Below are 27,537 nucleotides of genomic sequence, written 5' to 3' on the forward strand. Positions count from 1 at the left end.
GAAGCGCGCGGTCTTCGCCTTCATGGCTTTTACGGCTCTGTTCACCCTGCCCCTACTTTTCCTGGCTGCGTTCCAATGTGTTCCAGTCCGTGCTATCTGGGACCTTCAAGAGCAAGGAACTGCGAAATGTATTGACTATATTGCCGTCTTGAGACTGACGGTTGTATACGAGATCATCGCTGAGACTATCCTTTTCAGTCTTCCTATCCCGATTGTATGGAAGCTGCAGATGAAGACTGCAAAGAAGATCCAGCTACTCATCTTCTTTAGCCTTGGTATCTGGTACGTCTCATCTTGATCATGTTCGGTTTGTGTAATCTAATCCTTCCGAAGTGTTATTATTATGTCCATCGTACGCCTGCCATTTTTACCAGGGGTTGTCGACACTATCGACCCAACCTATACAGTGACTGGCACGTCGATTACTGGATTCACCTCCAGTGGAGTTGCACATATATGCGCTGCCGTCCCCACTATCAGAAACCTGATACGATACTGCCAAAACGGGTTCAAGATGCCCACGAATGTTCCTTCAAGCTACACCACGGACCGCAGTACTTACAACTCTACGAGCAAACGAAGCTACAAGTCATTGCAGGACAAAAAGAATGGCTCTAGTACAGCACAAAAGCGAGGCAAAGCCTCATCTCGCGATACAAAGGATCCATATCGCCTATCCGCAATCGTGGATGCCGAGAATGATGGCACAGTCATAGAGCTACGTGCGATAGACTCGCCAACTCACGCGAATGCATTGAATGATGAGGAACAGGATGGACAAGAAGGGAAGATTCGATGGACTCAGCGCGTGGAAGAACAGCTTCCTACTATTGTTCGCGAATCTCCGTCGCCGGGGTTGGACGACTCAGCGTCTCAAAAGTCCATACTTCGCCAACACCCCTATTCATAAAAGCAAAAGAGGAAAGATCAGTGGCATGTATGCCGCCCAAGAATGCTGTTTCGCCATTACGTGTACCTACTTTGAACTTGCAACAACAGAGGCCGCTTTAGTGATGCATGCAGAGTGCTTGGACATGGTCGCACTACCTCCTTTTCCTTTTTGAAGCTTACAACAGATAGAGAGAGACCATATCTTTGAGTTCACCCGCTTTTCCTGATATTCATTCGGGTAGCGCAGACTAGCGAACGCGTGCATGAGCTTGCGCCACACGTACAGTCGGCTTGACGCGACCATGGGGCGTATACTCAAGAGTGTAGTCAGGTACACCGGGTAGGTATGTAAGTGGCTGTCGCAAGCTTTCCAAACAGCGGTCTAGGCGAGCAATTCAGCCAGGCGTCTGCAATGCTTGTAGGGGTTTGAAGTAACATACTGGCATGTGATGCGAGCTCGTGCCCGTCTTGCTCTTTGTGGTCGTAGTACACATCTGGGTACAGGTGCTGCTTGATACGCTTCTGTTGAATGGTAAGCAGTTCCCAGTGGCAGCCTGCAATCAGTCATTACGTGTTTCCGATTGGCCAGTGCCCAACCGACCTTAGCCAATGCAGCAGACGACACCTGAAGTTCGCGCTTGCGCCTAAGAATTAGAAGAAAAGCGGAAGCTAAAAGCTAAAATTACAGATATCCTAACACAGAGTATTTCAAAGTTCGAAACGAGAGTTTACGAGTGCTCTTAGTAGTGGAGTTACACCGAGTTAGCCTCGGCTCATCGCCTACATTTGACTTGGTGGCCGATGGAAACCACGACAACAATTTCTGCTTGCGCAATGTGTTCACTTATACCTCGAAGTGTCACCAACTAAATCCTGAGCAGCAGGAGCGAGAATGGCTAACCAACGTATGGAGCTTACTACGCCAACAGTGACATGGCAACCTCGCACGACTTACCTTACTGCATACAACGTCCTCTTCGCATCGCTATGGGCATCGGTCTTCGTTCGAGCCATGTCTAATGCTCGAAATGGCAAATTCGAGCTCTTTGATGCAACAGAGCCATATGCGCGATGGATACAGACCGCTTCGTTGATAGAAGTCTTACATGCGGCGTTTGGTATGTTCATCATTCCTACCTCTTCTTGTGCATCTCATTGAGAACGATACCAGGTGTCATCAAATCTCCAGTCAGCACAACCGCACTTCAAGTTGTTACACGCGTCATACAGGTTTGGATGGTGTGGTACAGTTTTCCGCAAAGCACGGCAACTTCGCATGCTTATCTTGCCTTGCTCCTTGCTTGGTCGGTCGCAGACACCATCCGGTACCTGTATCTTGCGGTCAACATGCACGGGAAAGCTCCGAAAGGACTGGTATGGCTCCGGTATGTTCTCAAGCCACCTCATCCGCTACTTGGTCCTACCTAGGTAGCTGACTGTCCCAGGTATACCATGTTCTACCCACTCTATCCGGTCGGTATCGGGGCTGAGTGGTGGTTACTGTACCGGTCTATTGCTCCTGGAGCAAAGGTCAGCCCAGTCATACCGCTCGTCTTCTACTTCTGCTTGATGCTGTACATTCCAGGTATGTATTCTTTTATGGCGGCTTGTTTATACTCGAAATTCACATCTTATTAGGTTCCTACACCATGTACACCTACATGATCAAGCAAAGAAGGAAGACACTGGGTTCAAGACACAAGGTCCAGTAAGCGCATATATTTGGTTGCGTTCCAGTACAAACGTAGTCATATGCAAAGGATGGGAAGTCTTTTTGAACAACTCTGTCTACGAGATGAGCTATCGTATAGCGATGTCCCAAGAGCTGAATACAGCCAGAAGGATGTGCTCAATCTCATGGCGTTGGTAAAACGGTGGACCTCGTCCCCTCGCATTACCATCCGAAGTTCTCTTTGTCACAAGTACAAAGCATGTTTATCCGAATAATCTAGTCTATTTCCTGCATTGATCCTATCTTCACCTCAGCTGTAACGGCTAATGTCTGGAATGTGGGAAGACGCGCGCAATGGCATCAGCCAGGTACAGGCCAAGGCTACAATGAAGGCTAGCGTATGTGATATGACAGGACCGACACCAAGGACGAAGACGAAGAGCATGATGATATTGCAAGAGGTTAGCATGACCGACGGTAGTAATGTTTAGAAAGAAGAATATATAACCATAAGAACCGGACCCACATATGGCAGACAGGTTAGATGTAGGAAACCTTGACGCCCATTCCTACGGTACGTCTCACCTTGTCCCACGCACTCCGTATGATGCGTAGTATCCTCTCTCTAAGATGGCGCCTGCCAAACGCCAAGCCAAACGCCAATAAGAAAAGTAAAGTACGGAAGAAAGCCATGGGATTGGAAGTCATGTGATGGGCCGTATCCGAAATCATGGTGTGTATGTTTGCGAACATGGTAGACGCGCGGTTGTAGAGGCCGGGTGGTGGTGTGGTTGGTTTCTTGGCGGGCGTTCGGGAGGTGCGGGAAGACTGCGATGGCGTGGGTTGTGGCGTGGGTTGGGGTTTGCTGAAGCGCTCGTCTGAGCCGCGGGGTTGGCGTCTGTTTTGTTCCTCGCGTATGCGGCGTTCGTCTTGTGCGCGCGACTGCTCGAGGCGCTTGGCCTCGGTTTCTCTGCGGCGCTCCTCCATTTGCTCTTGTTGTTGCTGGCGTAGCTTCTCTTCGCGGGCTTGCGTGTCTTCCTTTTCTTCCTTGAGAGAGTGCAGTGCTAGCAGGAAGGCTTCCTTGCGCTCTTGGTCCAGCACCTCGGACATGTCGATGAAGTCGCGGGCATAGTCCCATTCGTCGTTCCGTGGCAGGACGTGCAGGGTGTAGAGCTCGAGGAGTTTGATGCGCTTTTCCAGGTCGCGTGGGGTGTCGGTGCCGGTGTGTTGCCTACGATGGCCTGGCCGTTTGTCGAGGTATGCCGGAGAAGACATGTGCGAGGACACGTCGAGGGCTGGGTTGGCGGTGGCGGAGAGGTACGTCTCGAGCTTCTGCTGATTGAGCCGCTGCGAGGGCGCATGGGTAAGGAGGAGGGTGGCTCTATGTAGCATCAATACGCAGTCGCTCACCAGGTCAGGGGATTGCTTACAGGTTGACGACAACGTCGGCGTCCACGTCGCCCTCGACACCCGCATAGCCGTCGCGGACCACGTGGTCCCAGATGCTGCCGTCGCGACACTGCGAGACCAATTGCTTCCATCGCGTGCTGCCAAAGGCGTGCTTGCCCTCTTCGGCGCCCAGCTCGACCACGGCGTTGAGGAAGGTGAGGTAGAAGCTCCACACCTTGACCCGGGTGCCGCGCGACGCCGTCGCGACGGGCGCGTGGCCCACGACGTCGGCCGCGTCGATTGGCGGCGGGGTGATGATGGGCTCGATAGTCGACAGCGCCTCGGGGAGTCGTCGCGTCAGGAACAGCTGGGCAGCCTGTCGGTAGGCTTTGGCGATCTGCGACGACTGTTGCCGTGACGTCGAGAGCGACGAGATGGATGATGAGAGGTAGCGCGACTCGCTGACGTCGTCGTAGAGCGTCGCCATGTTTCGCTATGTCGCGACGTTCCAGGCAATGTTCCAGGCAATGTCCTCTGAGCTTCACGAGCGCATAGCGGTGGGTGACGGAGCGCCCGGTGTCAACATTTCGAACCTCGGCTGACCTCACCTCACCCGAACCGCCTTGGCGCGTCACCTGCCTCCGAGACCCCGAGCTATCTGCGTTTGCATCAGTCTGTAGACGTTGTCAAGGTGCTTGACACCCGCTTGCTTGCGTCAAGCTCAGAGTCAGGAGCTAGACACGGGCTTTGTCGCTTGATCCATCGCTGCTAACTTCAACAACACTGACCAGAGAGACCTCCGCACCCAGCCAACATAGCTCTACACAGCGCCTGCCCCATTTCCTCCGATTGCCAACGACGTTTGGAAGTGCGCCTTGCTTATTTTTACGCGTCTCGCCAACATGGACGTCGACGCAGCTACCTTCCCGCACCACTTGCTGGCCATCTTCATCCACATATCCGAGGCCGACTTTGTGTCTTTTGATCTCGAACTGTCCGGCATTCCATCGCGCATCCAAGACAAACCTGCACATGGCCCGGCGCGCTTCACCATGGAGGAGCGCTATGCCGAGACCAAAATGGGCGCCGACCGCTATCAGATCCTACAGATAGGTATCACTTGCGCGCGCTTCGACTACCTTGCCAATACCTATGTCTTGAGGCCTTACAACATCAACATCAGCCCGCTTTTTGACGAGCGCATCGACTTTGAGCGTGAGATCAAGTTTCAGAGCGGCGCGTGTACCTTCCTCCTCAACAATGGTTTCGACCTGGGGGCTCCATTTGCCACAGGCGTACAGTACTTATCCCGCGAGGAAGCAGAGCGAGCAAAGCGCATGGCCTGGGATCGACTCGAGAACAAGAATCCCATACCCGATCTGCAACTTAACTCGGCAGATGTCGAGTCGCTCGACTTTATGCGCAGGGTGAGGCAAGCCATTGAGAAATGGAAATCTAGCACTTCGTCGTCCTTGGACATTACAACTCATACAGGGCTTTCCACTCCGCCCGTAATACCCGTCATCACGCGATTCGAGAAGCGTCTCGTGCATCAGCTCGTGCGCGCAGAGTTCCCAGAGTTGGTGTCCATAGGACGCGGAGAGTGTATTCGTATCCTTCATCTAGACCCTGTGCGTGAGGCCGACAACATGCGCAGGATCAAGAACCGCGTCAAAGAATCCATTGTCCGACAAACCGGCTTCCGCTGGATCTTTGAGGCTTTAGTCAAGGGCGGCGACATCAATCGCGCGGATCCACTCTATGTCGCACGCACTACTGGCACGATTGTCACTGCCGACGCATATGATATAAGAGATCGCTACGACAGAGCCATAGAAAGACTCAAGATCAAGCAGCCCGTGCTAGTCGGCCACAACATGTTCACTGACATTGTCTACTTTTATCGTACTTTTGTCGGCCAACTGCCTGCACGTGCAACATCTCCTCATTTGGACGACGCGCTAACTCCGTACAGGATACGTTGCAAGGCTTCCAGGATGCCATCCATGAGCTGTTCCCCAACATCATCGACACTAAATATCTAGCGACTCATGCTGAAGGCGACCTCAACGCCTCCCCTACACTACAGGATATTGCTGAGAATTCAAGTCTGCAGCCGTTGCCCCACATCGTCACGCATGCCGACCATCCGAAGTACCAAGAGACCGAGGCCTTCCACGAAGCAGGCTATGACAGCCTCCTTACTGCCACCATCATGATCAGGCTCGCCGCCAAGCTTGGTGCGGAGCGAGGAGAACAGGTTCCGGCGCCATTGCCCAACCGTCCCAGTGACAAAGCGAAAGGAGTGTTGGCGGAAGATGTTCAGGATTTTCTAAAAGATGGACGCGAGAAGGTCGACCTGCCCGTTCCCCTGCCCCCAGTGGAGCAGCCTCAACCCAAGAAAACAAAGAAACAAAGGGCCAAGGCTAGGAAAAAGGAGGCAAGACAACAACAATTCGAAACTAAGAACCTATTCGACACGCTCAAAGCTCTGAGCCCTGACGCCGAATCTTCCTCGACTGAAGATGACGGAGAGGTTAAGCTTCCTGAAGATAGTGAACTTGCAAAATGGGACGAACAGGTTCAAGACGTCGCCGGGTCATGGGAAAATGACGTCTACGTCCAAGATAAGACGGGATGGGTGCCGTTGGAGCAGGTTAAGCGACAGCCAATGGAGCTCATCCCAGCCTTTGATTCAAAGTTTTGGAACGAGTTTGGCAATACATTGCGTGTGTTTGGCACTCAAGAAGCTGTCCTGAAGATCGCAGAGTGGGAGGTTTGAAAGCCGCGCAAGCTTGACTCCAAGCTAATAAAAGGTGAAGTTGGCACCAAGGTTCTCATGGTTGTGTACAATCTTGAAGAGCTGAAGTTACGCCGTGAGCGGTAGTAGAAAGACAAACATGTGTTGTCTCTAATGCGCAACTCGACTCTGTGCCCATCATGGTCATTCATCATAAGAGACAGTGGTTTGAGTGCGTAACAAAGAGTTCTTCAATGTCTTCCCCTCTTCTTGTAAAGCATGGACAGCCTCCTGCGACATTCCTTCGGTCCCAATCCAGCAGCGCCATCATCCACAATCACTCAGACCCAATCAAGTTGCAGGTCACCAAACACGCCTTTTCATCATAGACACACAGGTTCGGCATTTGCCGCTCATTTCAACGCCCGCCCATGTCATCACCCATATACAGTCTGCTTCTACCGTACACGAACCCGACTTTCGGTCCAAAAGATCGCACCTCCTCAGATATACACGATTTGCCTTTTTCAATCGATGCATATGACTCTGACAGACTACTCATACACCATCACTTCGAACGGCCAGCTCCAACAGATCTCTGCAGCGGTCTCGTATGCTCTTCAGGACGTCATAGCGTATTCGAAAGATTCCGCAGGGAGAATGCTCGACTCGACATGTATGAGTCCGTAGTTTGACGGACAATGGTCTCGGGATCGGAAGAGGTAAAGGCTATAGACAGGTTGTCAGGTAATATTAAATTGAAGGGTCGACGTCTGGTGCTGTTGACACAAAGTTTTCAACAACGTGCAGGACCAGCGCCTATGGCTTCTACTGGCTCGATGTTCACCTCCACCGCTTTTGCCTGTGTCGTACTCGATGGGACGACCCCTCGGTTGTGCTCTTCGTCGGAGCCGGGCACATCATTTTCCTGGGGTAATGGCTCAAAGTGCGCATTGTTGACTCTTTTCCTATCGATGCGACGTCTCCAAGGCTTGTACAGCAGAACACTGAGACCACCGAAAACGATGAATGTACCGCATATAGCTCCGCCTGCATCCTGTTAGTGTCGAATTCTTTTAGTGCGATCAATCAACTCACCAACTATATCCCAAGCATCGCCCAGCTTTTCGACGCCTTCCCAAAACTTGCCATGCGGCTCGGCAACGTTGAGCACCAGATTGAGGAACTGCACTGTCCCGATGATGGTCGCGACAACCACGGTAATGACTGTTAGCACAATGCTGTAGTAGCAAATGGCGATCGGGTCGCGCGCAAGTTGCGTGCTTGTGTACAGACTCATCATCAGCGCACCATCGGTGGTATCGAGAAGGCACATGCCTGCTGTGAAGAGCAGTGGAAAGATCAAGATCAGCCAAATTGATGTCCCCTTCGTGGCTTGAATCGAACTTATTCCTAGGATAGCGATCTCGGAAGAAGTGTCGAAACCTAGCCCGAAAAGTACACCCAGAGGATACATCTTCCAGGGTCGGTCGACCAACTTGAAGAGCTTCTGCAATATCGGGAAGAGGCAACCGCCGCCCTGTATCTTGAACTGTTCGTGCTCACTACCAGGGTCGCTCGAAACCATCTTTCGCATCTGTACTATGAGCTTGTACAGAATGTAGATGTTCATAAGACCAAGGAGCAACAAGAAAGCAGCAGAGACTGAAGTGCCGATAATGCCACCGACACGCTCGAAATTGTCAAACTTGTCTGACACCGCCGCTGCAGTTCCTGCAACGATGAGCGACGTGATGATGACGATGGTAGAATGTCCGAGACTGAAGAACATTCCAACCGTCACTGGCCGCTGGCCTGCAGCAACCAGACGGCGAGTCATGAGATCGATCGCCGAAATATGATCTGCATCCAGGGCATGGCGCAAGCCCAGAGTGTATGAGAGGATTGCTGTCGAGATCAGTGGCGTATGCCAGTGCTGCCGACGTTTAGCATATGAGATCAACGCCATTCGGTTTCACCTTCTTTACTTACTAAGACTATACCAACTGCCGCCCAAACAAGGAGGTTTACAGCGACGAGGGTTATGATGATTGCGATTGCCGCGAATGGGAGCCTTCTGAGGTAGGGTGTCTGCGCATGATATGCAGATGCTTTGTTGGATGCATTGCGAAAGAATGATAATTTGCTCCCTGCATCGCTACCCACTACAGATGAGGGGCGGGAGGTTGGCATTCTACCAGAATTCGCCCTCGCGCGTAACAAAGGACACGAGAAATTGCGATCGAAGTGTGATAGAAAGAGAAAGAAGTTTAGAGAGGTACCTATAATGAAGCTTGGAAGGTAAGTATCGCAGAGCACCGTGGGATGCAAATGACGCCAAGTGGGGCTAGCAGCTGTTATCGTGACCCTCTGGCGGGGTAATTAGCATCATGGTGTACTAATAGTCGCGAATCCACGAAACCTCGGCATCAAGTTTTGACGATCAGAAGCTCGTATTGTATATGGTGAATTATCGTCGACTCTCAGATTTTGCGGAAGCATAGACATGCGTTGGTGCCACCAAAACCGAAGCTATTCGAGAGAGCCACATTGACTCTGTGCTGTTGAGCAGCATTGGCGACGTAGTTGCAGTTAAAGTCAACCGCCGGATCTCCTGGATTCTCAAGATTGAGAGTCGGAGGTAGGATGTTCTGGTCATCGTCAACATGTAGGCTATGGCAAGAACCACATCTGACTTACGTGATGCATCCCAAGAATCGTGAAAATTGTCTCCACGCTCCCTGCAGCACCCAGAAGATGCCCGACCGCACCTTTTGTACTGCTCACATTGATTTCACAAGCTCTATCCTTTCCGTCTTCGCCAAGCAGAAGCTCTTTGATGGCTCGGTTCTCCGCAGCATCACCTAGTGGGGTGCTCGTCGCATGGGCGTTCACGTAGTCGACAGCGCTTGGCTTGAGGCCGGCATGTCGTAGTGCATGCTTCATTGCGAGACGTGGGCCTTGGCCATCTTCGCGAGGTGCCGTCATGTGGTGTGCGTCGCTGGACAGTCCGTAGCCGGCGACTTCAGCATAGATGTTCGCACCTCGCTTCCTTGCGTGCTCGAGTTCCTGCACCTGATTAGATACGACAGGTACGACAACCTTGCACACAGCGATCGCGTACCTCGAGAACCACAACTCCGGCTCCTTCTCCAATGACAAAACCATCCCGTTCTCGGTCGAATGGTCGACTTGACTCCATGGGCCGTTCATTGAACTCAGTAGCCAGGCTTCTAGCCCTAGCAAAGCCTGATATGGCGAGAGGATGAATGCATGATTCAGCTCCGCCGGCTATCATAACATCTGCATCTCCGAACTGAATCAAACGTGACGCGTCTCCGATGCTATGTGCTCCGGTCGTACATGCTGTTGTTGCCGCATGGTTCGGTCCCTATCATGGCTCAGCATCAACAAACATAGCCAGCAAGTTATAGCCACCTTGAACCCATAACGCATCGATATGTGACCTGCAGCTAGGTTGATCAACAGTCGTGGAACAAAGAGCGGGGACACCTTCCGGTAACCCTAGCATAATCAGTTGACAGTTACGATCGATAGCTGAGACAACCCACGCCTTTCTCATAAGCAATTGTGGTATCATACACATCATCTAAACTGCCGATACCAGATCCCATGTATACTCCCTATCTCGGGGTGAGCAAGATGCAGGCTGGGCGGATGCTGAGCCTCCGTACCGTGACTTCAAGATCGGCCTCTTCCTTCGAAAACCATCCCGCATCATTGAGAGCTTCCTCGGACGCCACCATGGCATACTGTGCGAAGCGTGCCATACGGCGTTCATCCTGTGACGAAATTAACATTGTCAAAGACAAGAACGTTGGGTGGCGGTACATACGCTGTGGCTTAGATGCTCCTTTGTATTCCATTTGCCATCGGTTTTGCTACCCTGAGGAACCAGACCAGCGACTTGGCTCGGTAGCAGCGCGAATTCAGGGCTTCTGTCTTTGATGGAAACGATGCCACACTGGCTATCGATCAGACGCTTCCAGGTTCGTCGAACACCTATCCGCGTTAGGAGAAATGGGATCAAAGCAAGGTGGACGTCGTGTCACCTAGTCCAAGAGGGGTTACAAGCCCTAAGCCTGTTACTACTACCCGTCGCATCGCATGTCAGTAATAATGGTTGATGTTGGATGCGGACGCGTTTGGGTGGGCAGAGAGAGCTAGTGTCACGCGCAAGCCACGTGTGGCGTCCGTTAGCGAGAGGTGCGTGCTACATAGCCGTGATTGCGTCCGTCCTTGTTGTTTTAGATGCCTCCATTTCGCTCCCATCGCAGGAATTCTATATAGTGCACGCTGAGCTTGGTTTCCATTTGCAGCCGTTGACTGGTCAGAGTACGCTTTGCGCCAGTCGGTTGATGCATTAATTCGACGATGACAAGTCGTATTTGGGCCAACAATATATTTCTGTGTACTATAAAAGCCAGACAACAACCTGCAATTTGCCCATGACCATCGCAATCAAAGTCGGGAGAGCTCAACTTTTCTGTTGTTGTCCAATCATCTAACTTGAAACACCTGCGGGCAGCCGGTGACTCTGTCTCTTGATTGCACTCGAGGGTTTGGCGACAGTCTTCGTGTTGTTGCACAACCTCATGGGAGAAATCGTATGGTAACGCCATTTTGCACAAAGCAGTGATTATGTCGCCAAGTAGGTGAAAACAATCCTGGACAATGGCGGACAGGCAACACTCGGAGGGAAGCCTCGAGTCTTGTCTCGGGCATTGCGGGGAACTTTGGAAGCAGTGTCAAGAGTATCAAGGCTTGGGCAGACACTTCAAAAAACCAATCTAGGCAAAGGGTGATGGTTGATGTTTGACAGATCGAGGGCATCATACGGGCCAGGCAAATCCCAAAAGCACGTCATTGTCTTGGCGAGCCTCGTCTAGCGGGCGTCTGCAAGCAGCACTCGACACCAATGTGATGACTCCCCACAATGTGATCGATACGCCAGACTTCCTGCAACGCAGGCTCCACTCTTCCCTACGACTACACGTACGACATCGCGACTATGGATACCTATGGATCTGCCAATGGATCGACGAAGTACAGTAGGTGCATTTTGAACTTTTCTTGCCGTCGCAAGCATTTCGGACAGGCAAAGCAAGAACGGCTGGTTGCTGTAATTTGCTATGCGGAATGTTGAAGAATCCAGACGGGTTTTCTTGACGCGTTCTGGCGGTGCATGATCCAAACTGACATGCGGTAGGGACGGTGTCGTCGCAGCCCGAGAATCCGTTCGCCAAACTTATCCCCGACCAGACCTTTGCCGTCATCCCGCGGGTCACGCTCGAATCCGGCGTCGTGTTACACAATGTCAGCGTTGCCTACAAGACCTACGGTACCCTCGCGCCCAGCGGAGACAATGCCATGGTGATATGCCATGCGCTCACCGGAAGCGCTGACGTGGGAGACTGGTGGGGACCGTTGCTAGGTGGGCCTGGGAAGGCTTTTGATATATCGCGCTTCTTCGTCGTCTGTATGAACAGTCTCGGCAGTCCTTACGGGAGCGCAAGCCCGGTCACAGCAAAAGATGGCGACGTCTCGCTGGGTCCGTACGGACCCGAGTTTCCACTGACAACTGTAAGAGACGATGTCAAGTTAGTCGAGCGAAATCTGGAATTCGTACTTGGAAGCCGCTAACGGGCACAGTGTCTTCAAGCTCCTTTTGGATGATCTTGGTGTGAAGCAGGTCGCTGCCGTCATTGGAGGATCCATGGGCGGTATGCTTGTCCTCGAGTTTGCCTACTTCGGAAAAGACTACGTCAAGACCATCATCCCGATAGCCACTTCCGCTCGCTACAGCGCATGGGGCATCAGCTGGGGCGAAGCGCAACGGCAAAGTATCTACAGTGACCCCAAATACGACGACGGCTATTACGCATATGAAGATCCTCCATCGACCGGGCTTGGAGCCGCACGCATGTCTGCTTTACTGACTTACAGAAGCCGCGACTCGTTCGAATCAAGATTTGGGCGCAATACACCAGACCTATCCAAGAAACAGAGCATCAATACTGTACCGCGACCGACCACTCCGTCCAATCCCTCCCATGAACACTGGGCGATACACAACCACGGTCACAAGAACGCTGGCTCGCCGCGTCTGATGTCACGGACAAACAGCAGTACCGCCATACCCGGTTCTGCAGCCGCACATGCCGACCTCGAGTTCCATGATGCATCGGACCCAGCCACTCCGAACCTCGAAAGGTCAAGCTCGACAAGTAGCAACAGTCAATTCCCGCGCTCATCGAAGCCTCTTGCGCCGCACTACTTCTCAGCACAGTCCTACCTCCGTTACCAGGCCGACAAGTTCATCAAGCGTTTTGACGCTAATTGTTACATCGCAATCACAAGAAAGCTGGATACGCATGATGTATCCCGCTACCGCTATCCTGAAGGCGAGACACCCGACACACTAGATCCAGTATCGGCCCTTCATTATGCGCTTTCCTTGATTGAACAGCCTACACTGGTACTAGGTATACAGTCGGACGGTCTCTTCACATTTGCCGAACAGAAGGAATTGGCCGCTTGTATTCCCAAGGCTACACTTAAGACGATCGATTCTCCAGATGGTCACGACGCCTTCCTCCTCGAATTTGAGCAGGTAAACAAACACTTACTAGGCTTCCTCGAGACCGAGCTTCCAGAGATCATGAATAGAACACCAAACGTAGAGACCGCAACAAGCGATTCTGGTATGGTCGCCACCAAAAGCAGCACGTTTGGTGAGGCTGAGGTCGACGATATCACGGCATGGTAAGAAGAATGGGAGCATTGAATTTGGCACGGCGTTCTGGGTTCAGAGGATAACTGCACTGGTCGGCGTACAAATTTCGGTATAGCCTTGAAAGAAGGCTGCATGAGTATAATGCGCCATGGGGCGTCCCGAGCTGAGGTTCAACCCCTCGTAGACACCAAGTATTGCAGCATGAGAGCAGCAACAACAACAACCCAATAATTCTCTCCTCTTAGTTTTCCCGAATCTTTCAACTCTGTCACAAACGGCTCGCACATGTCCAATCTACCTCATGTCTGTACCCCGCCTTGCACGCTAATCGTTAGTCGTCTCCGCACGTCCACCGTCTCGCGTGCCCCTCATCCTCGGTTCGTATACACAGCGGATACTCCCCGCAGACCTTGACACGAACGTGCTTTATCCGATCTGGTCTCCCGAGTTGCAGTGCCGTAGGATCACGAGGGCTTTGGTGACGATGCACGGTAGATTATGAACGCAACGTCTTGACAATGGTAGAGGGATTATCTGTGTACCGAATTCGGACTGCTCATGCTTTTGCGACCCCGATCAGTAACCTTCGACTATCCGTACAAAGGCCAAGAACAAGGTCCGTTAAGTTGGACCCCCGCACATAGGACAGTGGGTGCCGGGTGTCCGTGTTGATACATATATAGGTGTATTCGGAGTGACTCGATGTTCCTCAATCAGCCATAGTCCCTTTCTTCACATCGTCCCGAATACAGTAACATTATGCAACTCCCCAAAACACAAAAGGCGGCCATCAAACAAGGCACCGGCGACAACGCTACGATTACCATCAAGGAGATTCCTGTCCCAGAACCAGCTCCTGACCAGATTCTCGTCAAGATAAACTACAGTGGCCTCTGTGCCTCGGACAAATCCCTGCTCCATGATGAGTGGGACTTCAAGATGGCCGAATGTACCAAAGGCATTGTAGGCCATGAGGGCGCTGGCATCGTTGTAGCCGTTGGCGCAAACGTGCAGGATCTCTGGCAGATTGGTAATCGCGCTGGTATCAAATGGATTGCGTCTGTATGCCGACGATGCGAGTTTTGTACTAATGGCCAAGACGAATGTCATTGCCCGAAGCAGCTGAACAGTGGATTTACTGTTGCGGGAACGTTCCAGGAGTATTGCTTAACGGATGCGAGATATGCGACGAGATTGCCTGATGGTGTCAAAGATGAGGAGGCGGGCCCGATCATGTGTGGTGGTGTTACAGCGTATGTGGCTTGCAAGAGAAGTAAAGTACTCCCCGGGCAGTGGATTGTCATTCCGGGAGCGGGTGGTGGTGAGTATGCGCATAGCGCTTTTGTGTCCTCTTCCGTCTTTCGCAGCGATGAAATTGAAACCGGCATATAAGATGATACTGATACCACCCAGGCCTTGGTCATTTTGGTGTTCAGTACGCTCGCCATATGGGTATGCGCGTTATTGCCATCGACGGCGGCGCCGCCAAACGCAATCTGTGCCTCTCTCTTGGTGCCGAGAGGTTTATCGACTTCACTACATGCTCGGACATCACTTCCGAGATCATGAAGATTACTACTTATGGCGCCCATGGCGTGATCGTTTTCGCAGCAACGAAAGCAGGCTACGAACAAGCGCCAAACTTGCTGAGACCCAACGGCACGATGGTGTGTGTAGGTCTACCGAAAGATTCGTCGATCATTGCGGGAGCTAGTCCAATCCTGATGTGCCTCAAGAGATTGAATGTTGTGGGAAGCGTGACAGGAACGCTAAAGGACGTTGAGGAGGTGAGTGTTATTCTCGCGAGCTAGGTAGGGAGACTGCTACTAACTGGGCGGGTAGGCACTCGACTTTACTTCGCGAGGACTCGTACATCCGATTCTGATTCATGGTGGTTTGGAGGATATTGATCGGTTCTGTGCAGACATGAATGCACGGAAGCTTGCTGGACGGGCTGTTATCAAGATCGCTGCGTAGATGGGTACAGTCCACGATGCTCTACATCAAGTAGAAATTTGGTACCGCCATGCTACACTCAAGATAGATCTGCGCCAAACCCTACGTGAAGCAAATCAGAGGCGAATCATTTTTCTGCTCTGCTTGACTCCTTTCCTTCGTTATGATGCGGCTGAATGCGTGGCTGAAGGGTTTACGAGTGGCTGTGTTTTACAATGGGTTCATCTTAACTTGCCTCGTGCAAAAACTAGTCAGCGCTCTTTGGAGCACTACCTCGGTGACAGACCTACTCAAATGTAGCTCTCGATCTGCTATTGAAGAATAGAGTAACCAGCCACGGAGGCATCAGCGAAATTTAAGGTGATGGATGATGACGGTATAGAGAGGATCATAGGATTCAGATCAAGACCGGGATACTAGACGAAGCTGTCGAGACAAAGGTGCCGGTTGCCACGAATATGCCGGATAGAGTGCAGCACTGCAGATATCCGCTGTGCGATGTATGATTATCCTAGGGCTAATGTGAGATTGCGATAGTCATCTGGCTCTTCACCGTACGCAAACCGTACCACGGAAATTGTTTATCGAAATGTCTGGCGCGGCGCAAGCAGGATTGCCTCACAGGTGACGCGAAAGTGACGGAAAGATGACGTGGAAAGACAAAAAGATGGTGTTCGAAAAGGAGCGGCAAAGAAGAAAGGAAGATAGTCGAGCAGGGAGAAGGTGTTGGCGATACCTGGAATCGGACAGGAGGGTGCGACCTGCGTGTGTCGGTCAGTATAGGCCACAAGGCGAGCGTGTCCGAGGTACGGAGGACAAAGACAAGCGGCGAACGCGTGCCGCCTGCGCCAGCGTACCGCGAACCCGAGCCGTGGGATTGCAATTAGCTGATGACTTCGGCATGCCTAGGGCAAGAAGCCGTCATGTGTCGAAGCCAAGACAACGTCGACCTAGGGCGAGGCCTGACTCAGCTAAAGTGGCGCGGTTTGCGTTAGCAGGGCGCGGGGCGTGTCATGGTGGTGGAGCCGAGACTGTCAGCGTGGTGTGGGAGCAGCGAGAAAAGCGATGGTGTGGTGATTCTAGGCTCGGTGGGAGGTGCGCGAGATTCCCAGCTGAAGCAAAAAGCACGCAGGGTGGAGTGGAGTGCGGCGGACGACGGATCGCTTGCAGAGGTGCAGGCTCGACTTGGCTCAAAGGGGCGGATGGGCCTGTTTCTAGGTCCTGTTAGCGGCATCTGGAACGTCTTCAGGCCTTGACGAGTTATCCTTGCATGGCACCAACAACTGCAGGGCAGCTGATAGCAACAAGTGATGCTCCTCTTCTCCGTCAGCTTCCATTCGCACTGCCCTGCGCTGTCAATCTCTCCGTCAGACTGGTGTCGCATCTTCCTCGGTCACATACGACGCGCCCCGTCCGCATTTCATTCCACAGCAGGACCACCCCTGTCGTCGCTTTTAGATATACCCAACGCGCCTGCCACCGCTTCTTTCGCTTCTGCAGCTCCTGTGGCGTCATCTCGACAGCGACACTGGACTTTGTCCGTTTGCTCGACTTACTTTTTCCTGACGAGAACAAATCACTGTGACACATCGAGTCCGGGGATTCCATCGTCAAACCACTACCGCAAGCCACCCGTTCATGGCGCCTTCTCCTCGATAGGTCCATGAGCTGCTTTGGCACCACACGCCGCTTCCAAATACAGCGCCGATACCTACACTAAAGTCGTGCCCTGACCTTGGCCAAGAGCCCTGCAGCCTTGCAGCCATCCACTCTTCAACGCACCGCCCTGCTCCATAGACTCGACCACTGAAGCCATGGCTCAAACACGTGCACCACGGCCTCGCTCGACAAACCCTTCGCCGGCCACGTCAACATATGGATACCACAACACCTACCACACCCACGCTCAACTGCCCATCGGGTCGCCGCCCTCGTATGCTCGCGCAACCGATCCTCAGACCCGTCGCGTCCTAGACGAAAGGACAAGGAGAGAGAAAGAGGCGGTGCGCAGTATCCAGTCACCCCCGCCCTACACCTGCACCGTCGAGATGGAAGGACTTGTTGGCATCAAGCAGGAACTATCCTCGCCATTCCAGGTCTCGGGACATCGAGAATGGCATGATGTCTACGCCATACTTCGAGGCACGCAGTTGAGCATACACCGCATAAAGTACCCGCGTCTCCTCAGCAAGAACAAAGAGCCATGCCCAGGTCGCTTGTTGCGAACCTATTCCTTGCAGCATGCTGAAGTTGGCGTGGCATCTGATTTCAAGAAGACGTTGCTGATACCAAAGTCTCCTTTCGCCCACCTGGTGCCCGCTGTCGCTCGGCCTAAACTGTACGAAACGGATCCACAGCTTTTCGAGCCTGTACGGGAACATGCCATCCGCCTGCGCCTGGAGTTTGAGCAGTTCTTGCTCTGTCCGTCGACCGAGCAAGGCATGCTCGACTGGGTGGAATTGTTTTGCGCCGCCATCGACATCAGTGCACCCCTAGAAGATCGCAGCGAGCCCCGCTACAGAAGTCTTCCTCGAAGGGGCAGGCGTCAACGCATTCTGGACAACGCGCAGTTCGGAGGAAACCTCGAGAGTCTGACAAGTCTAGAAGCCGGCCGACGCATCGTTGCACAACAGGAGCAAATTATCCGCCAACTTTACCCACATCTGGCTGGCACCCGCGACTCGGGCATCAGCCACGCAGCACCTGCGCCAGACCTAGAATTCGACGACTTCGACCCCGAAGACGTTCGTTTCCCGACGCGGCATGCGAGAGAATCGCTAGCACCCATCTCTTCACACGACTACGAGCAAGGTGATGACGAGCGTCCTGAGAGTGACTCCTCGTCAGATTCCAAATCGGCACCCGCGATCCGACCTTGCCCTGCGCAGACCCTGCGTTACCGCCGCCGTTGCGCTCCAGTGTTGCTTGCTTCTTCTCCACGTGTCAGCGACGTAGTCTTTGGAAAAGGCCAACGCTTCCGCATTAGCGTCAAGGCGCACATGCTCGTCGACTATACCCCGCACCCACCCCGTTACGACGTACATGGTTTCGCGAGGTCCAAACGCTCTGCAAGGCTTACAACGATCCACAGCTCACCAACAGCCACCGCAGACAAAACTGAATCCGCTGCTGCCTCATCAGAGAGACCCAGCTCGCCTATTCGTGGTGTCAGTGATGATTCCATCACGTCAATCACTTTCGGCGAAGACCTAGGCCCTATGCGCTCCAAGTCAAACAGTGATGCTACAGGCCCATCAGGCCCACCATCGCCGTCTGGCATGTCGCAAACAAAGATGGATACCGCGCGTCAACTGAAGACGTTAGGAAAGCGACGAACGAGCGAGGACAGTCGCGAGACAGGCCTGAGCGCCGTCACAATTGGTGCCGGCTTGATGATCTGAGCATCCATCATACATTACATCTACACATACTCTCTTATGTCTTGCTGCATCACTGGGCGTCAACCGAGCCTACACTCGGCTTAGAGGGACCACTACTTTTCTTTTTAGCGTTTGCACTGGTGTCATAAGCCGGAAGGAGGATATACCCATTTTACTTTGTACGGCATATAACGAGAGCGTTTGCGTTGGGCTAGCAGTCGTAGTCGACGGCAGCGGGTCGTCTGTATATAGGCCATGCTGACATTAATCAAATTCATCTATAGAAATGACCCGTGCATGTAATCTTTCCATAGCTCCACCTCTCAAGCAAAGTCGCGATCCTGACACGTCTAAAACTTGACATAGCCCTTGTCCTTGACAAACGTAGCTAACCACGGTACATCCCTTTCTTGCTGCACCAACTGCGCATAGAATGCGCCGTGCGCAGGGCCATCTACACCGTTTAGCATGGGTGCACCATCTGCAAATGTAAGTTATGAAGTCAGTGTATCTCTCATATGCAGTTTGTATAGTCATTTTCTTACCATGCTGTCGTTGGTCTGCATAGAAGAACCTATAACCCGATATTAGCAGAACATCCCATGTCCAACCCACACGTTGACAGCAAGAGAAGTGTTGCGTAGAGGGAAAAAAACAACTCACCGATACCCCTTCTCCTTGTACAAAGCATCTGCCATGCCAACCCAATGCGCACTCGCGCTCTTTCCCACACCCAGTGTCAAGAACAGCGGGACAGGCGCAATGGTCTGATTCAGCGTATTGCCAGTGTAGATAAACGTCTTCTTATCCCCTGCATGCTCCTCCCCCATGCTTTCCCAGCTCTTGACCGCTTCCTGCGCTGCCACATACGGACTCACGGTATTGACATTCAGGTCTTTGGCAAATTGTTCCTGGGATATGGATAGCACGCTCTCTTCCACAGGGGGAGGCGTCAGCGCGGCGGCGTTCCAGACCACAACGCTGGGCGATGTGCCGTACTCTTTTAGCACGAGCGAGAAGAGGTTGGGAATGGATGTTGGCGCCGTGAAATCGGCTTTCAGGGTGAGGATGCCCGTGTCGGGGTTGATGCTGTTCGTGCCGGATCGGGAGGCAGTTGCAACGCGGTAGTTCAGGATGGTGAATGAGGTGCTTATGGCTAAGCCTACATTGGGGCCTGCGCCGAGAATGAGGGCGACGGGTTTGATGGACATGATGTTGGATTGATGCTGCCCAGGTGCGTGAGGCGGTACGATGAGACAAGAGACAAATGGGGCCAAGATACAGAAGCGGTTGGTGGTCCTATTGAAGATGCATGTGCCCTCCGTTGATACTTATATGCAGTGGGACGGACAATCAGGCAGCCTCCCATCCATCCGCCAGCTTCCAGAGTCCCGTTGCATTTATAATCTGTGCTGCATACCTGTATGTCAGCACAATCACCCCGGACTTTGCTTTCATACATTCTCGCTCTTTGCCAGTCGTTGAGTAAGTGAGAAGCCAAGAGGACGAATCCAGAAGGAGGACGTCGGGAACGTGCATGAAGAGTTACAAACAGGACGTAATCGGTGCCAAGCGAAGACTTACCAATCAACATGACTTGGCGAATCGGGATATTTGGCCGTTTGGTAGGTTGAAATGCAACGGAACTGTGCCGCGCAGGAAGCGAAATGGAAGAGAACTTGAACTGAGCGGCAATTCTCTGAATCCGCGGAATCGGCCATATCGTACAATACACCACTCATACCTATAGTCACCATTCATACGTCATCCAAGTCATAAGCATCGTGCTCAACCCTCTGCTTCCTCCCTTTCCTTCCCTTGCTACCCCGAATTTTCCGATCCGCAGTATACCGTCCATCGCGGTCACCAACCAACAACCTCCCTCCCTTGCCAAGCACCTTTGCGGGGCCTTCCTCGACGGTCCTTCCATCTTTCTCACCAACACCTATTTCGATAGTGACTTGCTTCGCCTTCTTGACTTTCCTGCCCTTTTTGTCGAATTCGTCGTTTGGCCGGCCTAGACGTACGTTGCGTGGTATCCGCGTCTTTGCGCCGAGGGCCCAGAGGTCGCCCCAGCGGACTTTTCGCGCGTCGCGGTAAGCTTGCTTGCTGAAGGAGCGTGGGACGGTCCAGCGCTCTAGCGTGCCAGCAGGTGTGCACACATCTAAGATGATATGGCCTCTGCGCTTAAGTGCGGGGAGCACAAGACGTGGGAAGGTGAGTGGGTTAACGTCGGTAGATGAGGACATGACGGGCTCTTCGGTTCCTGGGTCTGATGATGGGCGCCATTCGTGCCCTTCAAAAGCTGCGGCGGTTGATGCTTCACCTTGCACGAACCCTTTGCCGAGGATGTCATATTGTGGAAGGCGCTGGTCGCGTCCACGCTGGACGGCTAGGTAGCTGAACTGCACATCCTCATGGTTCTTGTCTTTTGCATTCAAGATACGTTGAAGGTATGGAGGGCGGATGTACCGCTGATTGAAGAAACAAAAGTCCTTCCTTCCTTGGCTCACACCTGTAGACTGATACATCGGGCACGTGCTGTGATTTGTGCATGGTGCAACGATCATTCCCGTCTCCTTCTCAGAGAATCTAGTCTCTTCGTCCGGTTTTGACACCTGAGATTCGAGTAGCGTCTCGATAGTTTCTGAGCCGGGAGAAGATATGTGTTTGTTTAGAAGGTACGAACGGGCAGCGGCTACAACTTCAAAGCCTCGTGGTAGGCCTTTCTCAATGAGGATGAGAACACCACCCTTGGGGTTCAGAAGAGACCAGTATTTTTCGACTTGCTCTCTGCGAAGATAGTCTTGTCGGATGGGCCAAAGTGTATGTGGCGCAATGATGACGTCATAGAACTTGCGCGGTTGCTGCGTGTTTGCATCGTCGGCCGCTGTCACAGTCTCTGGCAGTCGCGGGATAAATGTTGTGTTGTCCAGCAACTTGCTTGCACGGTGGCGCAGTGCATCAGATGCGGTCAAGACAGTCGCCTTTCCCAACGGGGTAGCACCAAGCGACGTGTTTCCCGAGTCCTCGTGCATACGTTGCCATTCGGCCTCTAGCATCTCGTGCCATGCGAGCACGCCGACACCACCAGAGCCAGCGTCTAGTATGGTACCACCCTTTTTGTCCTGCAGCATGTGTCGCAGCCATCCTGACCCTAATCGGCGACGGACTTCAACCATGGCGCTCATGACACTTGCGTATGTGCCTGGCTGTACAGAAGCCATGTAAACATCAGCCTCGATGTTGCCCATATCTGACTGCGAAGGGTGGAGCGGAATTGGTTTCTGCTCGTGGCCCAAGCGTGCAGGGGTCGTGCTGGCGGAGTGAGGCAAACCACGACCGCCAAAGATACGGTTCGCAGACTCGGCGAGGTGTTTGTGGTTGGCGCGCGTCAGGAGCAGCGCGGTAGGGTCGACGAGCGAGTTCTTGGGCAGAAAGACGGTCGAAGGCGATGGCTTGAAGCGGCCCTCGATGGTCAATGGATGTGCGCGCATAAAGCCGTCTTCCTCTTGCCCTTCATCTACGTCCTCCCAGGCCTCTGCTTCCTCTTGTTGCAGTCGACTCTGCTCGTAGATGTCGTCGTGGTATGCCTGCGCCTCTTCCTCCCTGCGCGCTTCCCATTCTGCGGGTGTCATTGTCTCTTGGTCCGGCTCAGCAGCTGCCTCGTCTTCGGCATCGACCTCTTCCGCGACTTCAATCTCTTCGAGTTGGCCGTCCACCCCCTTCCTGAGCAAGACGATGGAACCATCAGGCCCCTCCTGCTCGACAATCTCGTCGTCAACTGCACCGTCAACGCGTTCCGCCTCTTCGGCAGCATCTGCAAAGACGGCTGGGCCATACAGCCTCTTGTATATTGTGTACTCGTCGTCGGTCAAGTGGTCCCGCGGCAACGTATCGCCGAACTGCTGCCTTGCTCTCCGCGCGTTGACTTCGTGGCTGACCGCGTCGGCTGCCGAGGGAGGCAAGCCTTCGGTATCCCGTGAGGCATGTTGCTGCAATTGCCGTCTTCCAAAGGCTGTAGAGAAGGCTCTTCGTGGCGTTGTAGGCTCCGGGGCGACCAAGCGTAGCGGCGGCGGCGCGTGCCGTGTCTGAGAGGGTAATCTTGCGCTACGCGCTCGTGAAATGGCAATGTTTAGTCGGCACGATGCACATACTGACGGTAAGCCTCTCGTCTTCAGCATCATCGAACGCCGACCTTGATCTTGTCGAGCAATGCATTCTGGCCGCTCGAGGCAAAGTTCGCCGCATCTTGAATCCAGGGTCCACGCGCTAAGCCCTGCCCAATCCAGATGCGTGCCGACATGTTTACTCAGCCTGCGCCCCGCTAGAGATGGCTCCCACCAACTATACAACATCGTTTAGTTGTTTCGAAACTATGAACATGGGCCTGGGGTCTGGAGACTTTGACTATCCGTCGCTGAAGAAGCTACTCGACAACACGACTGCTGAAGTCCTACTTCCGGGCGACGGTGAAGAGTACGAAAAGAGCATCGAGAGGTGGAGTGAGCACTGCATAAAACGAGCTGTACGTTCCCCTAGTTCTGTCTTTCTATACAAATGTTTCTGCATCATGTTCACGCACTTATACGAGCAAAGGCTGCTGTAGTCCTAGTCCGGTCCGCCCATGACGTCTCCGCGGTTTTAGCTCAAATACGCGAGCACAGAATCCCCTTCACAGTCCGCGGTAAGCACATTAGAGTACAGCCAAGTTACATGTGAGAGAAAGACTCACTTCCTGTAGGGGGAGGCCACAGCACGTCTGGAGCTGCGTCTATCCGAGATGGCATCGTCATCGATCTTTCCAAGATGCGCAAGGTGATTGTCGATGTGGATGCCGAAACAATCAAGGCAGACGGTGGGACTATCTGGGAAGATGTCGACGTTGAGGCTGCCAAGTTTGGTCTTGCAACTGTAGGTGGCACCGTCAACCATACCGGCGTGGGGGGCTTGACTCTGGGAGGAGGCTATGGTTATCTTACAGGAAAGTACGGCTTAACGATTGGTATGTGCATGAACCAGTATCAATGAGTATTGATAAAGTCTGCGTTACTGACATCTTCCAGATAATCTATTGTCCGTTGACATTGTCCTCGCTTCTGGTGAACAAGTTGTCGCGTCAGCCACCTCAAACCCCGACCTATACTGGGCTGTGCGAGGCGCAGGTCAGAATTTTGGAGTAGTGACGGCATTCACATTCCAGGCTTATCAACAGAGGAGCCATGTGTTTGCGGGGCCGCTGGTTTTCCTTCCGGATAAGCTACCACAGGTCGTTCAGTTCGCAAATAAGTTTCATACTACCAACGACGGCAACCAAGCGATGCTCATGGGCTTCTCTGCCCCACCACCGGCGAATGCTTCGGTTGTAATTTGCCAGATCTTTCACAACGGTAACGAAGAAGAAGGAAACGCCTTCTTCGCCGACTTATTTGAACTCGGCCCAATAGCGAACATGACCGCCATGATTCCCTACCCTCAACTCAATAGCCTTCTTAATCAAGGAGCCGGCTTTGACGGACGTAAGCTTTTCGGTGGTGGCGCTTTCAGACTCCCCATGGACCCAAACTTCGCTATGCAGCTTCACGCTGAGTTCAATGCTTTTGTGGCGTCGCATGAGCGAATGAACGAAAGCATGATGCTTTTTGAAGCCGTTCCTTATAAGAAGGTCATGGAGATTTCCAACGACAAGACGGCTTTCTCAAATCGTGGCGATTACTATAATGTGGCTGTGATGATGAAATGGTAAGCCAAATCAGCACCACAGAGGAGTTAATATTAAAGAGAGCACAGGTTCGATCCTTCACTCGACGACAAAATTCGTACGTTCTCACGAAACCTTCTCAAAAAAGCCTCAGAAACTGCCTCGGAACGGTCAAAGGATGGTGGTGTAGGTCAGTACGGCAATTATGCAGCTGCCGATGTTGAGGCGAACGAGATCTTCGGCGCAAACGTGAAGCGACTCGAGGAACTTAAGCACAAGTACGACCCCGATAACCTGTTCAGTCATGGCACAAAATTGACTCCGCGTCCCTTGGTAGTGGTGAATTGAGTACTCCCACCATATGTGCATATATACAACACGGGATGAAATGTATCGAATCAGATGCGTACAAAATTCAGTCTCCGGTTTACTACTATATATTTACCACGATGATGCTTTGTTTACCAACAGCTCAGTACATACTTTTGTGTACTTTCCTTCGTCTCGGCTCGAGGTCGGAGTTACCACATCGGATATATATCTACACTACACGACGCGACAGTAGCGCCGGAAATCAGCAACCCCTGACGTCACCCCATACCACCGGCCTCTACAATATTACCAAGCTTCTACGCCACACCCAGATAACCCTGCACGACTAGCCGTATCCACTCCTTTTCAGTCTGCGCTCGGGAAATAATGTCTACCGATGCACCGACAGTATCTGAATCAAAGGACCAACGTTGTGGGGCACGCGATCCACGGAGATTCGTCCTACACGTGCTTAAAACCGAGCGTGCAGACTCTATCAAAATCGCGAAGTTCGTCGCATGCAAGTTCTGTATCTATTCACTTTCCAAGCTTGAACGCCGGCATAGCGACACTGTTTCCCTCACCACAACCTTCTCTATCGTTGAAAAACACAGACGAGTTATATTTATATACATGGAAGTTCACGCCCTACACTAGTAATCATAGTCTGCTACACGTATTTGACAGCATACCCAGTCTTTGTGCACGCCTCTTCTCAGTCTCACGTCACCATGGAAAGCACAAGACGACCACGAGCTCAAAGATCATCCACGTGCCGATCAGTATCCCGACAACGGCGACTCGACAACGCACCATTACATCGTATCTTGTCCAGTCAATTCCCAGACGATCATTCGGTTTATCACCATGAAGATGGCGAGGGAACCCATGTCGACGAGGACGCCAGTTCATTGCACAAGACTGAGACTGAAAGGCGAGACGAGAACTCGTCCAGTGACAACGACGACGGCGGCGACAGCGGCGATGACAAAGGTGGGAAAGAAGTAAAAGACGATACCGCTCAAGAGGAAAATACGACTTACGAGGAGATACGGGGTGGTATTCCATACGAGCGTGATGTGGTGGCACTATCACGTTTAGAAAAGCAAAAGTCTACGCGGTCCGTCAAAGACCCAAATTTGGTATTTTCTACCTGACAGACATTGACTGCTACTGTAACATCTAACATACATAAGGTCACATGGGATTCAGAGTTCGACCCACATAATCCAAAGAACTGTAGGTTTGGTCTCGCCAACTAAGCACAGATAAGTTGTGGTCTAACAGCTGGTAGGGTCCATGAAGCGGAAATGGGCAGCAACTATCATTGTCTCTTCTTTTACCCTCGTCTCGCCAATATCCTCGTCCATGATCTCGCCAGCTCTGAGCAGCATCAGTGCTGAATTCGGCATCACAAATGAAGTCGAAGCCCAGCTTACCTTATCTATCTTCGTTCTGGCGTATGCAATTGGACCGCTGTTCCTAGGCCCACTATCGGAGATCTATGGACGAGTCATCGTCTTGCAGCTGTCAAACTTGTTCTACTTGGCTTGGAATTTGGGATGTGGATTTGCTCAGACATCTGGCCAGCTCATGGCATTCCGATTCTTCAGTGGTTTAGGCGGATCTGCACCATTAGCTATTGGTGGTGTATGTACTCTCTTTCTGAAAAATGCCGTTGGAAGATAAAACGCTAATTGACTTACTAGGGTGTTCTTAGCGATTGTTTCCTTCCCGAGCAGCGTGGCCGAGCCATAGCAATCTATTCACTGGCTCCATTACTGGGCCCGGCTATCGGGCCTATTGCCGGTGGTTTCATCTCTCAAAACACGACTTGGAGATGGTGTTTCTACGCCACCACGATCTTCACAGCAATGGTGCAATGTCTCGGGTTCTTCTTTCTGCAAGAAACATACGCACCAAAGCTCCTTGAGTGGAAGCGAAACAAACTGCGTAAAGAGACAAGCAGCGAAGAACTACACACTGAGTTCGATAATCCTGATCGAACGCTTGCAACAACTATTAAAATCGCCATGAGAAGGCCGTTCAAACTGCTCATCACCCAGCCCATTGTGCAAGTTCTGGCTTGCTACATGGCCTACCTATATGGCCTCATGTATCTGATGCTCTCGACCTTCCCCAGCTTATGGGTCACGCGCTATGGCATGACTATAGGGATTGGTTCTTTGAACTTCATCTCCATGGGCATGGGCTTCTTCCTCGGCACACAGATCACCGCACCCCTCAATGACGCCCTCTACCGCCGCCTAAAGAAACGCAACAACGGCATCGGTAAACCAGAATTTCGCATTCCAATCATGATCCCTGCGTCTCTTCTCGTTCCAATCGGCCTTTTTTGGTATGGTTGGAGTGCACAAGCGCAGGTACATTGGATCATGCCTAATATCGGTGCTGCGATATTTTGCGCGGGTGTTATTGTGGGGTTTCAGTGTATACAGACTTATCTTGTTGACAGCTATACACGGTACGCTGCGAGTGCTATCGCGGCGGCGACGGTGCTCAGGTCGTTGGCTGGGTTTGGATTTCCGTTGTTTGCACCGGCTATGTATGACGAGTTGGATTTTGGATGGGGAAATAGCGTGCTGGGCTTTATTGCCTTGGCTTTGGGTGTCCCAGCGCCGTTCATGCTATGGAAGTTTGGGGAGAAGTTAAGGAGTAGTAGCAAATTTGCCGCGGGCTGAAGGTGTCGCAGAAGCGTCAATACCCGCCTCGTAATGT

General features: G+C 52.4%; 9 protein-coding genes across 9 annotated transcripts; 5 read left to right on the forward strand and 4 right to left on the reverse strand.

Annotated features, from left to right (window-relative positions):
* Positions 1–3,103: 3,103 nt before the first annotated feature.
* On the reverse strand, positions 3,104–4,439 carry J4E93_001913 (uncharacterized protein; the record flags this gene model as incomplete). The annotated part of the gene is made up of 2 exons (XM_049339861.1): positions 3,104–3,944; positions 3,994–4,439. The coding sequence occupies 2 exons, from the start codon at positions 4,437–4,439 to the stop codon at positions 3,104–3,106; spliced, it is 1,287 nt and encodes a 428-aa protein (XP_049203818.1).
* Positions 4,440–4,854: 415 nt separating this feature from the next.
* Positions 4,855–6,734, forward strand: J4E93_001914 (uncharacterized protein; the record flags this gene model as incomplete). Its single annotated transcript, XM_049339862.1, has 2 exons — positions 4,855–5,844; positions 5,928–6,734. 2 exons carry the CDS (start codon positions 4,855–4,857, stop codon positions 6,732–6,734), a joined length of 1,797 nt encoding a protein of 598 aa, XP_049203819.1.
* Positions 6,735–7,752: 1,018 nt separating this feature from the next.
* On the reverse strand, positions 7,753–9,905 carry J4E93_001915 (uncharacterized protein; the record flags this gene model as incomplete). Its single annotated transcript, XM_049339863.1, has 2 exons — positions 7,753–8,628; positions 9,480–9,905. 2 exons carry the CDS (start codon positions 9,903–9,905, stop codon positions 7,753–7,755), a joined length of 1,302 nt encoding a protein of 433 aa, XP_049203820.1.
* Positions 9,906–12,246: 2,341 nt separating this feature from the next.
* J4E93_001916 (uncharacterized protein) lies at positions 12,247–13,482 on the forward strand (the record flags this gene model as incomplete). The annotated part of the gene is made up of 2 exons (XM_049339864.1): positions 12,247–12,254; positions 12,366–13,482. The coding sequence occupies 2 exons, from the start codon at positions 12,247–12,249 to the stop codon at positions 13,480–13,482; spliced, it is 1,125 nt and encodes a 374-aa protein (XP_049203821.1).
* A 3,971-nt stretch (positions 13,483–17,453) lies between these two features.
* On the forward strand, positions 17,454–18,806 carry J4E93_001917 (uncharacterized protein; the record flags this gene model as incomplete). Its single annotated transcript, XM_049339865.1, has 1 exon — positions 17,454–18,806. One exon carries the CDS (start codon positions 17,454–17,456, stop codon positions 18,804–18,806), a length of 1,353 nt encoding a protein of 450 aa, XP_049203822.1.
* Positions 18,807–19,135: 329 nt separating this feature from the next.
* On the reverse strand, positions 19,136–19,996 carry J4E93_001918 (uncharacterized protein; the record flags this gene model as incomplete). The annotated part of the gene is made up of 3 exons (XM_049339866.1): positions 19,136–19,266; positions 19,331–19,359; positions 19,449–19,996. 3 exons carry the CDS (start codon positions 19,994–19,996, stop codon positions 19,136–19,138), a joined length of 708 nt encoding a protein of 235 aa, XP_049203823.1.
* Positions 19,997–20,542: 546 nt separating this feature from the next.
* On the reverse strand, positions 20,543–22,940 carry J4E93_001919 (uncharacterized protein; the record flags this gene model as incomplete). The annotated part of the gene is made up of 2 exons (XM_049339867.1): positions 20,543–22,876; positions 22,932–22,940. The coding sequence occupies 2 exons, from the start codon at positions 22,938–22,940 to the stop codon at positions 20,543–20,545; spliced, it is 2,343 nt and encodes a 780-aa protein (XP_049203824.1).
* A 472-nt stretch (positions 22,941–23,412) lies between these two features.
* Positions 23,413–23,816, forward strand: J4E93_001920 (uncharacterized protein; the record flags this gene model as incomplete). Its single annotated transcript, XM_049339868.1, has 3 exons — positions 23,413–23,417; positions 23,467–23,472; positions 23,543–23,816. The coding sequence occupies 3 exons, from the start codon at positions 23,413–23,415 to the stop codon at positions 23,814–23,816; spliced, it is 285 nt and encodes a 94-aa protein (XP_049203825.1).
* A 703-nt stretch (positions 23,817–24,519) lies between these two features.
* On the forward strand, positions 24,520–24,834 carry J4E93_001921 (uncharacterized protein; the record flags this gene model as incomplete). Its single annotated transcript, XM_049339869.1, has 2 exons — positions 24,520–24,527; positions 24,576–24,834. 2 exons carry the CDS (start codon positions 24,520–24,522, stop codon positions 24,832–24,834), a joined length of 267 nt encoding a protein of 88 aa, XP_049203826.1.
* Between the last annotated feature and the right edge of the window lie 2,703 nt (positions 24,835–27,537).

This window comes from Alternaria ventricosa (assembly GCF_023758065.1).
Source record: "Alternaria ventricosa strain BMP 2768 chromosome Unknown scaffold_2, whole genome shotgun sequence".
Classification (NCBI taxonomy): domain Eukaryota; kingdom Fungi; phylum Ascomycota; class Dothideomycetes; order Pleosporales; family Pleosporaceae; genus Alternaria; species Alternaria ventricosa.